The 19,962-nt window shown below is 32.4% G+C and overlaps 1 protein-coding gene and 1 long non-coding RNA gene across 3 annotated transcripts in view; both read left to right on the top strand.

Annotated features, from left to right (window-relative positions):
* The window catches only part of LOC125840965 (uncharacterized), a 229,332-nt gene that overhangs the window by 60,492 nt on the left and 148,878 nt on the right, over positions 1-19,962 (top strand). The window contains exon 1 of one of the 2 annotated variants that reach the window (XR_007443772.1): positions 1,242-1,251. The exons of the other annotated variant lie outside the window; for it this stretch is intronic. This is a non-coding gene — a long non-coding RNA (uncharacterized LOC125840965). Of the gene's footprint in view, positions 1-1,241; positions 1,252-19,962 lie in introns of those variants that run through there. 2 annotated transcript variants of the gene reach the window in all.
* LOC125840939 (UBP1-associated protein 2B-like) lies at positions 16,821-19,787 on the top strand. The gene is made up of 2 exons (XM_049519921.1): positions 16,821-18,086; positions 19,545-19,787. The coding sequence occupies exon 1, from the start codon at positions 16,839-16,841 to the stop codon at positions 18,084-18,086; it is 1,248 nt and encodes a 415-aa protein (XP_049375878.1). The 5' UTR covers positions 16,821-16,838; the 3' UTR covers positions 19,545-19,787.

Genomic DNA, 19,962 nt, shown 5'->3' with positions numbered 1-19,962 from the left:
AAAAATAAGTGGATTTCTTAATTAATTTCAAGTGTTTGATAAGTAATTAGTAGTAGAGTAACTAGTAGAGGTTGATGTTGTAGAAAACGATATTAGTCTTATATAGTACCTGACTAACTTTTATAGCAGCCACGGCAAACGGCAATACTGTACTATATGTAATATAGCAAAATACTAAAGATAGAATAAGGTGGGCCGTAGGCAGTAGCGTACACAAGAATTTTTGTAAACGATGTCGATATTCAAAAATAAATAAATAATAAATAATTGACAAGCAATGCCTGATATATTAAACTTTTCTCTGAAAACACCCCAAATTCGGCCTTGCTGAGGTTCAAACTTGGTCACGCTGCAAAAAATGACAATTTTGTTCGTGCTACAAACGAACAAGCCAAGAAGCTCACTTGGTCAAGTATAGTGTCATTAATATTAATTATTTGTAGTGCTATTTTTATTTTTTCAGATTTATAAATATATATATATACACTAAAATTTTCAGCGAAGCAGTGTCAGTTGATACCTCTTGAAATAGGGTGGGTTCGCCCTGTCTGTAGGTGTTCGAGGGTAGTGGGGGTGGGACGGTCAAAAGTTGAGGGTTGAAAATCTTGGAGAAAATAATGAACTTGAAATATCACATAACTTAATTGTTTTGACCAATCAGATATGAAAAAATTAAGATGATTTCACTATTATAGAAGATTATAACATTCCGTAACAAACTCAATTGTTTCTATAATGACGAAAGGTGTTGCAAATACCAATACCAAATTCTGGTGAACAAAACTATACCGATAAGAGATTGTACATAGATATCTTATAAAATTAGTCGAGATATGTGTATTTGACTCAAACATTACATAGAAACTCTATCATAGTATCATGGAATAGAAAAAGTTGACAATTATCATAGTAATATCACGGGATAGAAAAAGTTCAATGTATCTAGTTTTCATTAATATGTTACATGCATTGCTCTATCTTATATAAAATGGAGAATATATTATTCTTCACCAACCAAATATTCATGTTGTTAGATTTGCAGTCACTTAAGCATGCAAGAAAACAGTACCAATGGGTTTGGTAACAAGAGAGCATTCTCTTAATTTGTTGATTGGAGAGACTATAAAATATTTAATTTTTAGGGGAAAAAAAAGAAATTTACTCATTTCGTTTTAATTTTTTTATCTGATTTTTACTTGATACGAAATTTAAAAAACCCAAAAAGACTTTTAAATCTTACAATTTTTTTTGGTTAAAAAATCTTATGATCTTAATTTAAGATACGTATAATGTACTAAATATCGTTTAATCTTTGGCCTTAATAAGATCATCGGAAAGTTGAAATTTATTTTTAAATGGAGAAATAAAATTCATATAATCGATTTTAATTTATTTAAAATTGAAAGGTAATTATTGTTGTTGGTGGTATATATCATTATTAATTATAATGGTTGTGTAAGGAGATAGTGGCAATTTTGAATCTCTTTAACTGGACATTTACAAGCTAGGTGCAATACATATGCAACTCTTCTTTAAATTAAACTTCTATAAACAACAAATATATATTTATATAAAATTTACTTTTTAAAATTATTTGTATTACTTAATAGAAACTTATAAAATAAAGATATCCCTATCCAAGTATTATGTATGGCAGATACATGTATTAGCAAAATTAAATGTAACATAGATAAAATAAAATATTGGCAAAAACTAGCTATTAGATATTTCTTTTCCCTTTTAATTTAGTGTCTGAAATTTGTATTAAGCGTAATCAATTTTGAATTTACATACTATAACGTAATGATCATTTCTGAAGGCACCACTCCCAGCAGAATCTATTTCATTTGTAAAAGTTTGAATTTGAAATTTTTTGACTAAAGTTTTTCGAATCATTCCACTATAACTCATATTGATAAATATTAGACGTGTTGCCATGAAGACGTGGCCAATTTGTGTACATATAATTAAATAATGAATTAATATTCTTAATATACTAGCCAACGAACAAAATATGTTGTTTAATTTATGGAGACAAATGGGATAAGAGAGAAAGTCTGTCATGCTAGATTTTCAGGCAATTTTATAATATAACCAATTAGTTTCATGAACATTATCTTGAATTTAATTACTTAATAAATGTACTATGAGTTGCCAATAAGTACAAAAGAAGCATGGAGAAAAATGAATAGGGTAGCTATACATAGAAGTACCAACGAGGATCGTGATAGAGTGTGAAGTACTTCTTCATTTTTAATCAGAGATTTTGAGTTTGAGTCTTCCTAAATACAGAATCACCTTTATTACGAAGTGTTTTACACCCCACTGTGGGGTTTTCCGACGTAAATTTGAATTTAGTCAGGCTCTAATGTAGTTGTAGGTACCGAATACCGAATGGAAAAAAACTATACATAAAGGCGACAAAATTAGCCCACTCATTTAATTTGTTTATATTTGGGCGGGTTAGTGATCCACCTAACCGAATTAGATTTAGACAGGTTACTAATTCACTTATTCTATCAACTCACTCTTACTTAGATACACTCTAGTTTTACAATATTACGAATCTTACCAAATTTTGGTGAGTCCATATACATCCAGGTACATCCAGGTACTCACTCTTACTTAGATACATACATGTATCTCGTGTGTTTCACACGTATGTGAGATACATGACTATCTCACTCGCCTTCCTCCCTATCTCGCTCGCTTCTCTTCCTATTTTAGTGTATCCATGTATATCTTCCTCAATATATGATCTAGAACTCTTAATTAGTGATAAGATACATAATTATTTAAAAGCATAGATAGGCTTAATATATATAGTATGAATATATATATTTTATATATAATAAGCCACAATGCAACTATCATTGTAACTATCTTGTTAGCTTTCAACCAAAAGCTAACAAGATTTTTAGTTACATATTTATTATTTAGTTAAATAATAAATATGTCATTTCTATATATATTTTTCTATTACTATATATAATAAGTGGGAATATCTACTAATTAGCACATGACAAGTGTTACATGTGTTTAGATAGTGTTGTACATTCTTCTTTTATGGTTGTACCTTTAAAATTTATATTATTGGACAATTTAACATCATTAATCACAATAATTAATAACTTAAAACATTTTTAAAAAAATATGAAAATTTGGATGACTCTCCAAATTTTATTTGTGTCACATAAATTGAGACAACAAAAATAACATATATTGGGTCTATATTAATTTATTTGTCTTTTTTTTGTGTTTTTTATATTTAAAAATTGCGTATAAATACTATAAATCATGATAATTGACAACATAAAATATGTTTTGAAAAAAATACAAAAAATTCCACTGATTTTTCACGTGAATCTATCGTAAATACTATAAATCATGATAATTGACAACATAAAATATTTCAAAAATAAATACATATAAAAAAATTTGATTGATTATTGAAATTAATCTATCGTTACAAATTATGTATAAAATATAATAAATCGTGATAATTGACAACTTAAAATATTTATTAAAAAAACACAAAAAAAAAAAATTGACTGATTCTTAAAATTAATCTGTCAATGTCACATAAAATGAGACAAAAGTAGTAATATGTATTATTTTTATTTTACTATATATAATAAGTGGGAATATCTACTACTTAGCACATGACAAGTGTTACATGTGCTTAGATAGTGTTGTACAGTTTTCTTTTATGTTTGTACCTTTAAAATTTATATTATTGGACAATTTAACACCATTAATCACAATAATTAATAACTTAAAACATTTTTTTAAAAAAATGTAAATTTGGATGACTCTCCAAATTTTATTTGTGTCACATAAATTGAAACAACAAAAATAACATATATTGGGTCCATTTTAATTTATTTGTCTTTTTTTGTGTGTGTGTTTTTTATATTTAAAAATTGCGTATAAATACTATAAATCATGATAATTGATAACATAAAATATGTTTTGAAAAAAAATACAAAAAATTCCACCGATTCTTGAAGTGAATCTATCGTAAAAATACTATAAATCATGATAATTGACAACATAGAATATTTCAAAAATAAATACATATAAAAAAATTCTATTGATTCTTGAAATTAATCTATCGTTACAAATTATGTATAAAATATAATAAATCGTGATAATTGACAACTTAAAATAATTATTAAAAAAACACACAAAAAGAAATTGACTGATTCTTAAAATTAATCTATCAATGTCACATAAAATGAGACAAAAGTAGTAATATGTAGGCCAAAGTCATCTGTAGCCACTCAAAGTTGTCCTCATTATTCATTTAGACACCTCAACTACACCTAGTACCTATTGAACACCTTTACCACCCCAGATTTGAACCATCTAAGCATTTTTTGCCTACATGGCAAATCGTTTGTGATTCACGCAAATCAGGCGCGTGAATTGTTTTTTCTCCCATTTTTTACCCTGCATTTAAGACATCCAACGTTAATTTGGATATTTTAACATTAAAATTTTCTTCTTCCCCCAAATACATTTTAGAACCCTAATTCCCAATTCTCTCTTCTTCCTCTAAATATCCAACGTTTCTCTCTTCTAAATTAGTTGTGTTTTATCAAATGTCACAAAGTTCAGTGAGTATCGAGGAAGTCGATGTATGTAAGTGTGGTTATTATTGTCGACTGAAAACTTCGAGGACTCCATTGAACCCAGGTCGTCGATTTTTCGGATGCAAAGCATCAAAGGTTTGTAGTTATTTGAACAAAGACTACTGTTATTGTATTATTTGAAAAATCAACATTTTTGTATATTTATTACTATTATGTGGTTTGTAGGAAAATGGTGGATGTGGCTATTTTAGATGGATTGATCCGTCACTTGAAAATGTTGATGAATTATCCTTAATGAATAGATTCATAGATGGTCATAATCCGATTGATCGACTAAAGAGAAAAGTGAAAGATCTTGAAGAAGAAAGGGATTCTTTGAAATTTCAATTGAATGAAAATGAAGAGAAGATGATGGTATTGAACAAGAAGCTCAAGGAAGTTAAACTCCAAAGGGATTGGGAAAATGTCAAATTTAACCGAGTTGTGATTGTTTTTCTTTGTCTGCTAACTATAAAATGGTTCTTTAATATTGTGTAGTTCAAAATTGTAGTACTTAATTGTTTAGTTTTGCAGTAGTTAGGAGGCTATTTCACGTAATTAGTGTTGTACTTAATTGGTCTGTTAAGTTCATATTTTATATCAAATTGGAAGTTTGAATGTGAATTGATCAGTGTCTCTTTTGTAACTTCTAGTGTGAATTGATCAGTTTCTCTTTTATAACTTGCCTATAACTTGCCTCTATTTGTTAACTTGCCCTGCGTTCTAACTTGCCCTGTGTTCTTAAATCAGTTCTGGGATCGACTTGCCCTGTGTAATTGTTGTTCAAAAACTGAGCTAATAACACAAAAGCATGGCTGGAAAAAACATAACACAAAGTCATGGTTGAAAAATACATAACACAAATGCATTGAGAGGTAATAAACAACCATTGTCTTGCATGGTTCAAAAATACATAGTCTTGCTGTTTTATTTGGAAAATTTATTTTGACTGGTTTAGAGTCGCAACTTCATTTTTAAAGAAAAATCAAGAAAACTATTGTTTTCAAAAGACTAAAACAGTAAATCTATTGAAAACTATTAAGGGGGTTCGAGGTTCCTATTAATATTCTAGGAAGGTTTTTAAAGCACCTAGAATATCCGCTAATGCGGTTATCCGACAACTAACTTATTTGGCTAAAGTAATTTAACTTAACTTGATTTGCAAAATTGAACCTTTTAGTTAAGACCATTTAAAAAAGGGACAAGGAGAAGTATTGCAATATTATCTAAGTTAAACAATTTGATAGAGTATGTTTCAATATTACGGGAAGCGAGTACTTAATTAGTTAATTTTTAGAAGATCAGTTTAGAATGATTATCTTTCGGGGAATTAAATCGTAGTAACCTTAAGACTAACAATAGATATCGACAAGCAAACAGATGTAAAATAATAAAGTAAAGAAGGAAATTTAGGCCCAAGTCTGGTTTACTGTTCGCCTGGGCCAGTACTTGGGCCTATTTTCGCTTTGGGGCCTTTGGCCCATCTAAGTCACCTGCACCTGTCCTAAATTCCTAACATAAATAATAATAAGACGACAAGGGCTTAGGCCCAAAATAACAAAATACAAAAAAAAAATGAAAGGTGGGCCTTTGACTCAATCTTTCCAAATTATTGATCTGTCGCTTCTTTCAACCTCGGGACCTGTTCGTCGATTTTTTATAGCCGGTTGACTCGATAAAGGAATTTGAGCCTTTATGACTCTCTCGAAATGAAAGAAGGAAGATGAGTTCACAGTGAACTCGGACAGATTTCGCATGCAAACAAACAAGACAAAAGAAAGGGCATTAGAGTTGAATAGATTCTTAAGATTTAGCGCAATATTCGAATAAACAAAATAAATGGAACAATCAACACTATTAATACCAAGTAGGCCAATTGATAAAGTAACATCACTCCAGTTGAGAGAAGCAAAATGGACATTATTATTTATTATTATTATTTTAGCTAAAAACAAATAATACTGTGTGAATATGCTAGTGTACAACTTTAGCAAATAAGCAAATACTACATGCATATGATAAGTATTTAATGTGCAACAGGCAGGCATTTGTAGAGATAATCCATTGTCAACATAGAATAGGTAAATAATGAAGCATAATTTAATCTTCCTCATATTTTAACATTATGAAGCACGTTAATAAAGAAAAAAAATAAGATAAAAAAAATAAAAGGACAACACTACCAAACCTTTTCTGAGGCTCAAGTTAATAGTCATACCCCTCCATAAATGCATAGGCGGCCAACAAAGATTAAAACATCAAAAATGAATAGATGCAAACAGAGGGAGCCACACCGTAATCGGGACAAATAGATTCTCATGCTTAGGCTAAGATTTTTAAAATCACCGGCAAATGATATTTTTCAAATAAATAGCGGAATTTTCTCAATATCAAACTAACTATGAAACAAGAGACGATTCCGGAATCCCGTGGCACTGAAGAATGTAAAAATTGAAATCAACTCTCAAAATGAAACCCACCGGACAGCGTGTAATTAAATTAAATTCAAATGATACCATAAAACTTAAGACAAAAGATATTCGAAGAAAAGAACCTTAGAGTCATAGCAACTTATCATTTTCCAAACATTTTAACACCCACTTGTCACAGTAAACAAAGCTCTTAGATAACCTCTAAGATTTTTTAAGTAATCGTATATAACACAAAAATTTACCAAGGACATTTCAAAGAACGAGACCATTTCGTCTATACAGAAAACCATCGCATAATGCCACTGATTCGGTCAATGTGCTAACATGCTTACAAAGTTTGTTTATTCATTTAATTTTTATTTTTTATAAAAAAAAATGAAAGAAAGTTGAATAATCTGAGGATGGCTTCTTATGAGACGCAAGTAATCACCAAACACATTGAGAACCAATAGTTTAACTTATCTATATGCTTGTTTCCATAGAAACTACTAACTTATATTACCAATTCATACGTATACGATATTCTTTGGGTTATTCTTAATATTGAGTCCATAGATTCAAGACTATATAAAGCTAAAAAAAAAAGAAGTAAAAATGAACCAAAACGGAAAATGCAAACCAGTGACATATTCAATAAACCGGACATATAATAAAGCATGCTTCTCGTAACAGCAAGAATGGCATAACAGAATAATACACTAGATTTGAAGATAGCATTATAAGGGCACTACACCAACAACAAAAGAACAGATCCCAAAAGAAACAGCCTTTAAGCAAAACAATCAGACTTAGGAATTGAAGTGAATAAGGACTAGAAAGAATTTTTACCTTCTTTGGAGCAGCGACCCGAGACAGGAACGAGCAGGAAATACCTTCGCACCAAACGAGAACTTGAGAACTTCGGCGAGTTCCAAAGACGATGAGCGGAGGAAGAAACAAAGCTCAAGAAAACTCAAATCTTTTCAAATACTATCTATGAGAATACTTCCCTTCGAATTTGACTCCCTATTTGCGACTTTCTATATCCTTTTTTCTATCCAACTATATCTGTGTTTAGCCAAAATATATATGTTTTCCCAACCGAAAAATCTCCTTTTTTCCCTTCTTTTTTTTTTTCCAATGAATAAAAGCAATTATATAGAAGGGAAGCTAGGGTTCGGAAAAAATGGGGGAAAAGGGTACCAAAATTCGAGTTCAAGGCCCATTCCCAAATTCAAATTCGAAATCTTTTCCATTAAAGGGGAGACACCCTTTTCTGAAATTTTGACCATTGCCGGAAGAGGAAAGGGGAGGATGGATGGACTCGATCGATCTCTCTTCCTTGAGTGCCGACGTGGAGTAATCTCGTGGCTACAAGGACTGAGATGCTGCTTGGTGCTCTGCTACAGGTACGAATTGGAAAGGGACGTTGCGGAGAAGACGACAAAAAATCACAGATTTGCCATGTGTTGCTGTGGTCGTTTAACGTGGTTTGAACTGCTGTTGGTCGTCGTTTCGAGCTGCTGTTCACGCCGTGAACTTGCCCTGTTTTTCCGCTATGAAGACATCATTCGGTTGTTGTGTACTGCTAATGTTAACGTTGGGGCTGAGAATTTTCAGGGTTTCTTTTGATTAACAGAAATGGGCCGGGTCTGGGGATCATTTGGTGGGCTGGATCGGGTATGCTGGATTGTTATGGGATTGGGAGTTGTGGGCTGCCGATTAAGGGAAATCATACATGGGCCATTGACAAACAAATAGATAAGAAAAGGGGTCTAAATTCGGTCTTGCAAAGGGGTTGGAGAAATTGGTAAAGAATTAGAATTAGCACCGATTGAAGTAAAAAACTTAGCTGATTTGAATTTAATTGAAGAATTCGACCAAAATATTTAAATAAGATGAATTAATATGGATTAATTAATGAGCTTCTTACCCTTCACGAAAATAAAATAATTAATTTGATTATATATAAAGATAAAATCTTATTAAACACTAATTAACTCAAAATTATAAACCATTAAATAACTAAGCGAACTAACCAAATATTTCGTTAAACCAAACCTTTTGAGACGGTTTTTTTGAATATTTATAAAAATTCAGAAATATACATATATTATTTAAAAATTATAAAAGTGACAAAACTATTTAAAAACTATCTTGAAAAAATATTTTGAATTTTGTAAAGTCAATTACTTTAAGTCGCTTGAAAATTAAGAAGCTCGGAAATTAATTATTTGGGGAGGGTCAAAATTGGGTGTCAACACTTGCTAACACAAAGGCATGGTTCAAAAATACATCACACGAGTGTTCAAAATAAACTAAAAAGTAGCTTGTTGAAGACCCTTTTAACATGGGCCAAAAGCATAACAACTTTCTAAATGAACTACTTTTAGTTTTTCCTGTTTGCTTTCATTTGTTGCAACTGTGAGGTGCTGACTGCATCTTTTCCCTTCCATTTTAGGCCACGAGGTTTAAAGCCAATGTCTATATTGGTTGGTGAAACACTCTTCAATTTTGTTGGCCCATGTAGAATCTTCTCACTTGATGTACCAGGCTGTAATATAAGAAAGAAAGTGTAAGATAAGGTAAGATCATAATATAACTATCAGAATATACACCAAAACAGAGTAAACATATATTAAATACTTGGGCTCCAGTTGTAGGATTAGAGTAAACACCAAAACCAGTTGCAGGCCTTCTGTTACCTCCAGTAGCAGCAGCAAATGAGGCAGAATTGTACGGTCTTTTGTGACCTGATAAAGGTGGCAGTTGACTAGAAGAACTATCACTTTCAGTAACAATTGGGGTCCCTCTTACATTAACTTTTTTTCTTCCCAATCCTCTTCCAGTCCCAACTTGAACCCTATTTTGAGGACGTCTTGGCACAGATTCTGTGTCAGCACAAATAGAACTTGGTTGACTTGATTGTGTAGTTGCATATGTGGTTCTGAAAGTAGAATGCGATGGACCTCCCATTGTAGACTATATAGCATAAATAAGGATATATGAATAACTTGTAGATCAATTAGAAAATGTAAATGAATTATTAAATCTAATCTTACTGTTGTTTGAGTAGTTCTTGGCACAACAGTGGTATCAGCACAAACAGAACTTTGTTGACTTGATTGTGTTCTAACCTATTGAACAAAAATAAGGAGATATGAATAACTTATACAATGAAAATTAATGCCAATGAATATGTAAATCAAATCTTACTCCTGTTTGAGAATAACTTTGTTGGCTTGAATTTCGTTGACTTGTAGGTTGAGAAGTGCTCCCCCTCGTATACTATGTCACCACAAAATAAAATATATGATTATAATATATATAAACTTTTAAGCAATTTACAAATGTGAATATGAAGTATTACTTACTCTTGCACACACAACTGTGTTATGACCAGTTTTCTTGCATATGGTACATGTCATCTTTACTCTTTTTCTTGAAAGTTTCCTCCATTTTTTTGGCTCGTCCTTACTCTTTCTTCTCTTCTTGCCAGGTCTGCCTGGCATTTTTCTTGGTTTTGGAGGCTCTATTGATGGATTTGTAGTTTTAGGCCACATCCTCATATTGGGAATAGGTTGGATAAAATGGATGTAAGCCTTGAGAAATGTTTCCTTCTTATACCAGTGCTCTACATGTTGATCAGGATCTTGATTCAAGTAATAATAAGCACAAATAGCATGAGGGCAAGGAATACCTCTCAACATCCATAACCTACAGTCACAATGTTTCTTCTCCAAGTCAACAACAAATGAATATTCCCCCTCACTAATCTCAAAACCATTCAACCCATTCCATTGAACATTACAATTATTTGAATACTCCTTGTTTCTTTCTAGTATTGCCCTTGCCATATGTGCAATGTCTGATATCCATGTTTCAGCAAATTTGATCATGTCTATATGTCTGTTCATCATTTTATGCCTAATATCCTCTAACATGGTAATAATTGATTTATGTCTAGCAACTAAGATCCAAGAATTGAAAGTCTCACACATGTTATTTTCTACAACATCACACTTGGAGTGAGTTTGGAAAAAGGCCCTAGACCAATTTCTGGGATCATAATGTAGCAAGTCCTCTATTATTTCCTTCTTACCTAGCTTGGATATTGCATGAACTTCTTCTCCAAACTTGACTTCAAAGGAGGCCTTTGAGCATCTCTAAAACTGTTTCCTTCTTTCTTCTCCTTTCCAGTTCACATGCCAGTTACTCCATATATGTCTGGCACACATCCTTTTCTCAGCATTTGGTAACAACTCTGACAAGACAGGAATAAGTCCCTAACAAAAAATATGTACAAAATAAGTAATTGAAGAAGTAAAGATCAAATTAAAACTAAAATATAAAAAATTGTATAATCAATACCTTTTGCATATCTGACATTACAGTCAAACCTTCACCAGTTCCCAAGTTTAGATCAGCAATTAAATACCTTATGAACCAGCTCCAATTATGTTTTGTTTCTGTATCCACAACTGCCCAGGCAATGGGATACATTTGATTGTTCCCATTCTTTCCAACAGCAACTAATAGCTCACCTTTACAAGCTCCCTTAAGAAAACAACCATCAAATCCAATTATATTCCTACACCCCTCCAACCATCCTTGCTTAAATGCATGAAAGCACACATAAAATAACACAAAAAGGTTCTTTCCTGGTTCAGTTTCCTTATCAATTTTTTCCCAACAAGAGCTTCCAGGATTGGTTTGTTTGATCATATCTGCATAGTTACATAATCTGGCAAATTCCACTTTCCAATCACCCATGTTTTCCTTCATAATCCTCTGTTTAGCCCTGTAACAAAGAGTCTTACCAACATAAAGACCCAATGTCTTTCTAACCAAATCTTGAATTTCCCAAATCCTTATGTATGGTTGAGATACAATTCTGTCCTTAAACTTTCTAGCAATTAACTTTGAATTACACAACTTGTTCCTGTTTAATGGAATACACTTGTGAACAGGATTATAGTTCTTCACAATGAAATCACCTGAGTCCCTGTGAATGGAAGCATATAACAACCACTTACAGTTAGCATTTTTGCACTTCACCCTCACTCTATGTTTTTCATTAGGTCTTGACTTTATCTGCCTCATGTACTCTACAACATAATCTGCCACTGCTTTCCTGAACTGATTTGCACCCTCAAAGACCATTCCAAGCTCAAATATTGAAACTTCACAATCTTCATCATACCTAACTTTTTTGCTTCTCCTTCTAGTAGGTATATCTACTCCCCTAACAGCATCCACATCTAGTTGTTCATCAGTATCATCACTCCAACAGTCTGAGCTATCAATATAATCCTCATCTCTACCTAATTTTCCTGCATATTTGTCAGTTTTATTTTTTCCAATATCTTCAAAGCCTCTATCTATACCACCAGCCTCTCCAACTGGTATTTCTTCGAATTTAGTAGCCTTTTTTCTCTGTTTTTTGTTTCTTCTTTCTTGTCTAAAAGCTCTCAACTCCTCATCAATATCTGAACCATCTTCTGAAGGTATATCTAGATCTGAATCACTACTCAAGAAATCAGATTCACCTTCTCCACCTAGGTTATCATCCACACCATCTCTACCTAGGTTATCATCCACACCCTCTTCACCAATGTTAACATCAACACCCTCACCACCAAGGTTAACAGCCTCACCTTCTCCACTTAGGTCAACAGCCTCACCTTCTCCACCTAAGTTAACAGCCTCACCCTCTTCACCAAGGTCAACATCAACACCTTCACCACCAATACATGACAGACAAATACTTCAAAAGTGTCCTCATGTTTTAAGTCTTTAATTAGGTGTAGGAGATGTTGGTCAGTTGTAATTAGGACCCATTTTTTATTCAATAAATCCTTCACATAAAACCCTCCAACAGTTTCATACCCTAATTCTTTAGTATAATATAGTAGTTCCAAAATGGAAAAGTGGTCCTTAATAATATACCTGAGTGCAGACACACAGTTTTCAACATAAGTAGGGACAGATATCTCGGATAAGATTCCACCGTGGTAAATCTTTGTAAATATAACGCTTTCCTCCATGGTCAATTGTTAGCCCTACAAAATATCAAACAAACCCTAGCTTAAGATAACGGAATATACTCATATATCCCATACAACAACTAAAAAACAAAGTTTTAAAGCATATTTTCTGGGTAATAGTAAAGAAGGGACAGAATATTCGCAAAAATCACAAACCCTATATATTTACAAAACCCTAGCTTTTTGGAATTCATTTAACAAAGCATGTAAAAATCATTAACAATCCTAACTTACACAAGGAAATCTTCAAGATTGTAACACAAACAAGACGAATCCAACTTCAATCTGGAGGAAATCGCGAAGATGGAGAGCTTCAATTTGGAAAAAATCGCGAAGAGAGAGAGAGAAGTGTTCTGTCAATTTTAACGATTTAGGAATCTTCCCCAATTAAGACATTTACAAATACACGTCGGATACACGTGGTAGTTGTTAAATGGTTATTCTATACACGTCGGATACACGTGGGAGCTTAAATACACGCGCCTTGGCCGTTTATGAAAAGTGATAAAAAAATGCTTAGATGGTTCAAATCTGGGGTGGTAGAGGTGTTCAATAGGTACTAGGTGTAGTTGAGGTGTCTAAATGAATAATGAGGACAACTTTGAGTGGCTACAGATGACTTTGGCCTAATATGTATTATTTAATGTGAAATTATTGAAAACTACTTAAAATGTATTGTAAATCTTAACAATTAACAACATTTGATTGACTCTTGAAATTTTATCTATGCTACATACATTGAGACAAACAGAGTAATATATATTAAGTATTTAAAATTACGTACAACCTTATTGCTTTCTATAGGCTTTGAATTATCGTGGTCATTTTTTAGGCTGATACAAGCTTTGTACATTTTCTATTTAATTTTTTTTTAATATTATAAATCGCAATAATTAATAATTTAAAATATTTAAAAATATATATTAAAAATTGATTGCTTTTGGGAATTTTATTTATACTATATAAAATGGGACAAAGGAAGCAACATATATCATTTACAAATGACTTAAAAAACATTAAAAATTACAATAATTACCAAATTAAAATATTTAAAAGCTATATAATAAAATAGTTTCACTCTCAGAATTCTATGAGGCTCACATATATTGGGACAGAAAAAATAACACATATCATTTTAAAATTATCAAAAAAGTATTATAAATAATAATAATTAACAACTTAAAATATCTAAAAGACATTTTAAAAGGGTTAATTTTGTAATTTTATCCATATCGCATAAATTAGGACAAAGTGACCAGTAATATAGGTTATTTGAAAGTTACATAAAAATATTATAAATCACAATACTTAATAACTTAAAACATTTTTTTAAAAAAATGAAAATTTGGATGACTCTCCAAATTTTATTTGTGTCACATAAATTGAGACAACAAAAATAACATATATTGGGTCCATTTTAATTTATTTGTCTTATTTTTTTTTGTGTTTTTTATTTTTAAAAATTGCGTAAAAATATTATAAATCATGATAATTGACAACATAAAATATGTTTTGAAAAAAATACAAAAAATTCTACTGATTCTTGAAGTGAATATATCATAAAAATACTATAAATCATTATAATTGACAACATAAAACATTTCAAAAATGTTGTATGTGGGTAGTCTTATTATGTCTTAAATAGTGTCAAAGAAAGTACAGGTTTGTGATAAAAAAAAGCTTATTCATTTATCCACGCAAACAATGTTGTATGTGGGTAGTCTTATTATGTCTTAAATAGTGTCAAAGAAAGTAAGGTTTGTGATAAAAAAAAGCTTATTCATTTATCCACGCAAACAATCGCTTCAAAAACTCCGTTATTAGCCCCTAAACATATCATTTATATTATTGGGCCCGTGTATAGCACGGGCACTATTATCTAGTACCTAATAAGATAGTAGTTTTTCCTTATTTTTATCTTTTGTATAAAATTCATCCCCACAATTGGGCTTAACATGTAAGACATAGTCCAACACATTTGGACCAAGAGCCCATCCCTTAAGAGGGTCAGGTTGAGCCCGACCCACCTGAGTTTATCCTATGTTTTCTTCCTTCATGGAATTAAACCATGAATTATTGGCAACATATGTCATGTATTTATTTTTATATTAACTTGGTAAACATCGGATGCGAATAAATTTTTACCTTCATACGATAGGTATTTATGAATATATTTCTCTTCACGAAGCTCTAAAAGATCAACGTAATTGCATAATTACCACCCAACAAACTCTGACGAGCCATTTGGTATTTTGAACAAAACATAAATAGCCTTGAGATAAAAAATAAGAATAATATTGTCTTGTTTTTGTTTGATTATTAATTTTGGGATAAGTTATATCAAAATTAGTGCAGAAATAAGTTATTTATGTGAGAGGGTAGAATAATAATATCTAGGTTAGTTATCTCGAGATAAAACATTTATAATGATAAAAGTACCTATACAGTCCTTTAAACTTTTTTTCTATTTAATAAGGTGGAGGGTGATTTTATCAACAAACAACTTACTCTTAGAAATTATGTTAGTGTGTGTTATTTTCAATAGAACAAACTAAATAGTCAGTAAAAATTATATCACAATAACTAATTTCAATATAATTATTCCCTAACATAAGTTGTATTTAAGCCAAACTATCCCTAAGAGGTCGCTAGTACGTAGATAAGGAATAATAATTCCAAGATAAAATACAAAATTATCCCATCATTTGTAATAATATAATGCAATTAGTTATTTCATATGGAACAACTAATTTCATAAGATATATTAGTGAGATAAATTTATATATCCCTTCCCCTAGAAAATATCCCTTGGGTCGTTTGCTAGCTTGTAAAGATTTAGCTTATTCTTGTATTAATTTATTATATGTATAAGTTATACAATGTTTGATAGCTTTGTTCAACTATAAAAAAATTAATATGACGCCCAGTTTGCAACTTAGAAACTAACATAACTAATATATAGGGGTGTTCACAATTTGGATAAAAATCGATCCAAATTCAAAATCAAATTAAACTGATTTAATAAATCGATTTTATTTGGATTTGACTTGGTTTGATTTTAGATTTTAAAAAACTAATAGTATTTGATTTGATTTTGGTTTTTCTCGTGAAAATCGAAGAAATAACCGAATCGAATCGACAAATTATATACATAAATGTTATCATTATACGTACATTATATATTTTTTGTATAAAGTTTTTAAAAGATCTAACATATGTTTTCATCAAAATTTATTTTTAATCTATTTATGAAAGCAAAAGCGCTCAAAACGAGAACATTTATCTTATTATTTTCATGTATATGAGTGTCTGTGACAATTCTTCATGGAATTTGAATTATCATTATCTCTTCCTTCTAGGCAAAAATGGTGAATTTTGAAGCTCTACTCAAAATAGGTTTAGTGATCGAAAGTTCTATAATATCGGTCGTTTTTACTATTTTTCATTTTGAATGGATTGTTGTCCTGACTTTTTTCTCGTTTCTCTTATTTTTGTGTATGGTTAATAGTCGAATAACCAAACTAAACTAAATCGAAATAGAAAACAACCAAACCGATAAATGTATATTATATTTAGTTTGATTTGATTTTGAGAATTTAAAAACCGACTATATTAATTTGGTTTTGGTTTCAACCGATAACTCATCCAAACCGACCCGTGTTTACCAATGCTTACATAAACCCTAGAAGAAAAGAAACTAGGGTTCAGAATTTCTCTGTACTGAGCTGAGCTTCCAGTTTGCCTCAATGGGGACTAAGCGAAAATCATCATCTTCAACCTCAAGGCCCCAACCTGAAGAGCAAAAACCTAAACTTCAACCTCCATCTTCATCTGAAGAAGAAGAAGAAGAAGAAGAAGAAGTAGAGTATGAAGAAGAGCCCGAAGAATCTGAATCCGAAGAGAAATCCGAATCTGATCTAGAATCCGACTCCGACGGCGAAGATGAGGCGACCAAGCGAGATACTATTCGGAAAATTCTTGAACCATTCAGTAAAGATCAAATAATCCAGCAATTCAAAACCGCAGCTTCAAAGAATCCATCAATTCTCTCTCGGGTCACATCTTTTGCCGATTCTGACCCGACCCACCGGAAAATCTTCGTTCATGGACTCGGGTATGATGCAACTTCAGACCAATTGCTCGACGCCTTTAAACCCTATGGAAAAATCGAAGAGTGTAAGCTGATTACTGATAAGGTTACAGGAAGAGCTAAAGGTTACGGGTTTGTGGTATTCGAAACACGGGTCGGGGCAAAAAGAGCTTTAAAGGAGCCCCAGAAGATAATTGGGAATCGTACTACTTCTTGTCAGCTGGCTGCTTTGCGATCTGCTGTGACTGGTCAAGATTCCGGTGGCCGGAAAATTTATGTTGGGAATGTTGGGCAGGATGTGGATAGTGAAAAGTTACGGGCTTTTTTCGCGAAATTTGGTGAAATTGAGGAAGGGCCTTCAGGGATTGATAGTGTTAGTAGGAAGTTTAAGGGGTTTGCTATATTTGTGTATAAGTCTGTTGAAGGGGCTAATAAGGCGTTGGAGGAACCGCAGAAATCGTTTGATGGGTGCCAATTGTTTTGCAAGAAATTTGTGGAGAATTTGAACAATGCTGGTAGTAGTAATGCAAATCAAGGTGTGCAGCAGAATGAGATGAGTTATGGTTTTGGAGTGACTCCTGGGATATTGAGTGGCGCGAGTATGAATGGTATGCCCCTTTTGATAGGGCAAAACATGGGATTTGGAATTAATCCATTGCTTGCACCAGGATTTAATCCGTTGTTTGGAGGGATTGGTGCTGGTTATGGTATAAATGGCATTAGTCCGGTTGTCATAGCTAGTTATGGTTCAGACCCAGCTTTGCAGGGATTAGGGACTTATCAGGGTGCACAAATGTGGCAGCCTTCTTTAGGAGGGTCAGCAGCAATGGCAACAATAACTACACCCGCAAAAGATTCATCTGGCGCAGGAGGGGTGACCTATCCCTCGTCTCTGGGCCGCTAGGTAATGTCTTTTGAGCTTACTTGAACATGATCCCCTGTAATATGATTCATAGTTATTCAAGCTAATATTGTCTTAAATGTAATGCATTTTGATATCAGTATGTGAATGTATATTTAGTAGCCTTCTTTTTAGTCGACTTTATTACTCAGGTGTATTTCATGGTTATCAAATTCTAGCTTTGAAGACTATAGGTTTAGGTGATTGACATACCTTAAATATTGACTTTAGTCATGCTTGAAAGTATTTGTCAAGTAGAGCTTAGGTAGCGTATTTGATCAAACTGAATTTCATTTGTTTATTCTATTAGTAATTCACTTATGGTCTGCAAAGCGTAACTGCAGCAGAATGTGTCCTCTGGTTACATCGACTTTTGTAGGTGGCATTTAGATTGACCGGTTTATTGCTTCTATCTTTCAATACACTTCTGTGAGGGGTTTTGTGTGTGCTGCATTTTATGGAATATTAATGGATTCTCCTTTCTTGTTCTGTATGTTCCATCCGGTCCCCTATAAAATGTTCCATCTTGACCAATTGACCTTGTAAATTCTTAGCAAATAGTCTATGGTATTCTAGCTAGCGAGAAGAATGTTAGACGAATTAATACGTTTTTTGCAATTTGTACATTTTTAGGGATAAGTATAGGTTTGCATCGTTTTTTAGTTTACTTAAAAATTTCTATCACATGAAGTATTAACTCAGACTCCACCAAACATTGACTACTTTTTCATTACCACCAAGTCCAAGTATGGGGAAATCTACACGTCTTAAAAAAAAAAAAAACACTGAATATTCATGTTAGAGATCAGTAAGGAAACATGATGAACGAGCTTCGTATGTCAGTTTCTGTTAGGTTATTTTTGTGCATTAAACATCTGTAATTTTGGTAGTGGGCTGGCCCTGGATAGTTGAAAGCTGGAACCGGAGTTTTGCGATGGTCATTCTAACACAAGTGCACTTGTCTTTTCTGCTCTGCATCATCTTGATGCTTTTGGATGAAATTTCATTACTTTAATTTTAAAAAACATGTGCACTTGTCTTGGCAGCCTAGTATTTTCATGTTATTATGTTATAGTATTACGTTTTGTGCTATAGGGCTTCAAATTATATGAAAAAAAACTTTTGTTATAACTCAAAAAGAAGGATCTTATTGTTGAAGATGCAAGTACTGTCCTCCACCTTTTTAAAATGCCTCCGTCATTCTGATTGCTGGAATAAGTGGATTTCAAGGTGTTATGATCCTAGGATCCAGATTCTTAATACTTGCATCTCTTAGCATAGAACCTTAAGTATTTGTCGGATCAGAATCTTAAATTTAGTATCATTCACCTCAGTGCCTTGTGCTACTTTTAAGTGTAAAACAACGTACTCATCATCATTTCAGGCTTTACCACATCCGTTTCTTTTTAGTAATCCTCGTGTTCAACCGATCATCTATGAAACTCTTCTCCTGCAACACAGATGACAGAGCGGCTCTGGGGTATGTGTGAGAATGGATGAAGTTAGCATTCTGATGTGCAGCGTCCAACACATTGAGAAGATGGCTGGAATTAGACAATATCTGTAAAAAGCTCCAACCAGAAGTACATCCGCGTCTACATTTCCTTCTTGCAACAACCAGTGTCGCATATCCTACCTAAAATGCTCATATGTAAGCCGTTTGGTTGAGTATTTCACATTTGGATTGAATATGATAAGATACATTTCAGAATTGTTATATACAGAATTGTTACATACTTTTGTCATTGCAAAGTAGGCTGAAATTTTCTTCTATATTTTGTTGTTTCTTCCGCCGTTGATATCTTCCTTTTATTGCCTGAGCTATGTGTTGCCTATATTACTTATTTTGTTAAGGCAGGGGGAAGGGGAAATAGGTAGG

Source organism: Solanum verrucosum, unplaced genomic scaffold (assembly GCF_900185275.1).
Source record: "Solanum verrucosum unplaced genomic scaffold, falcon-dt-bn FXZP01000196.1, whole genome shotgun sequence".
Classification (NCBI taxonomy): domain Eukaryota; kingdom Viridiplantae; phylum Streptophyta; class Magnoliopsida; order Solanales; family Solanaceae; genus Solanum; species Solanum verrucosum.
This window is presented reverse-complemented; position numbering and strand designations above follow the sequence as displayed.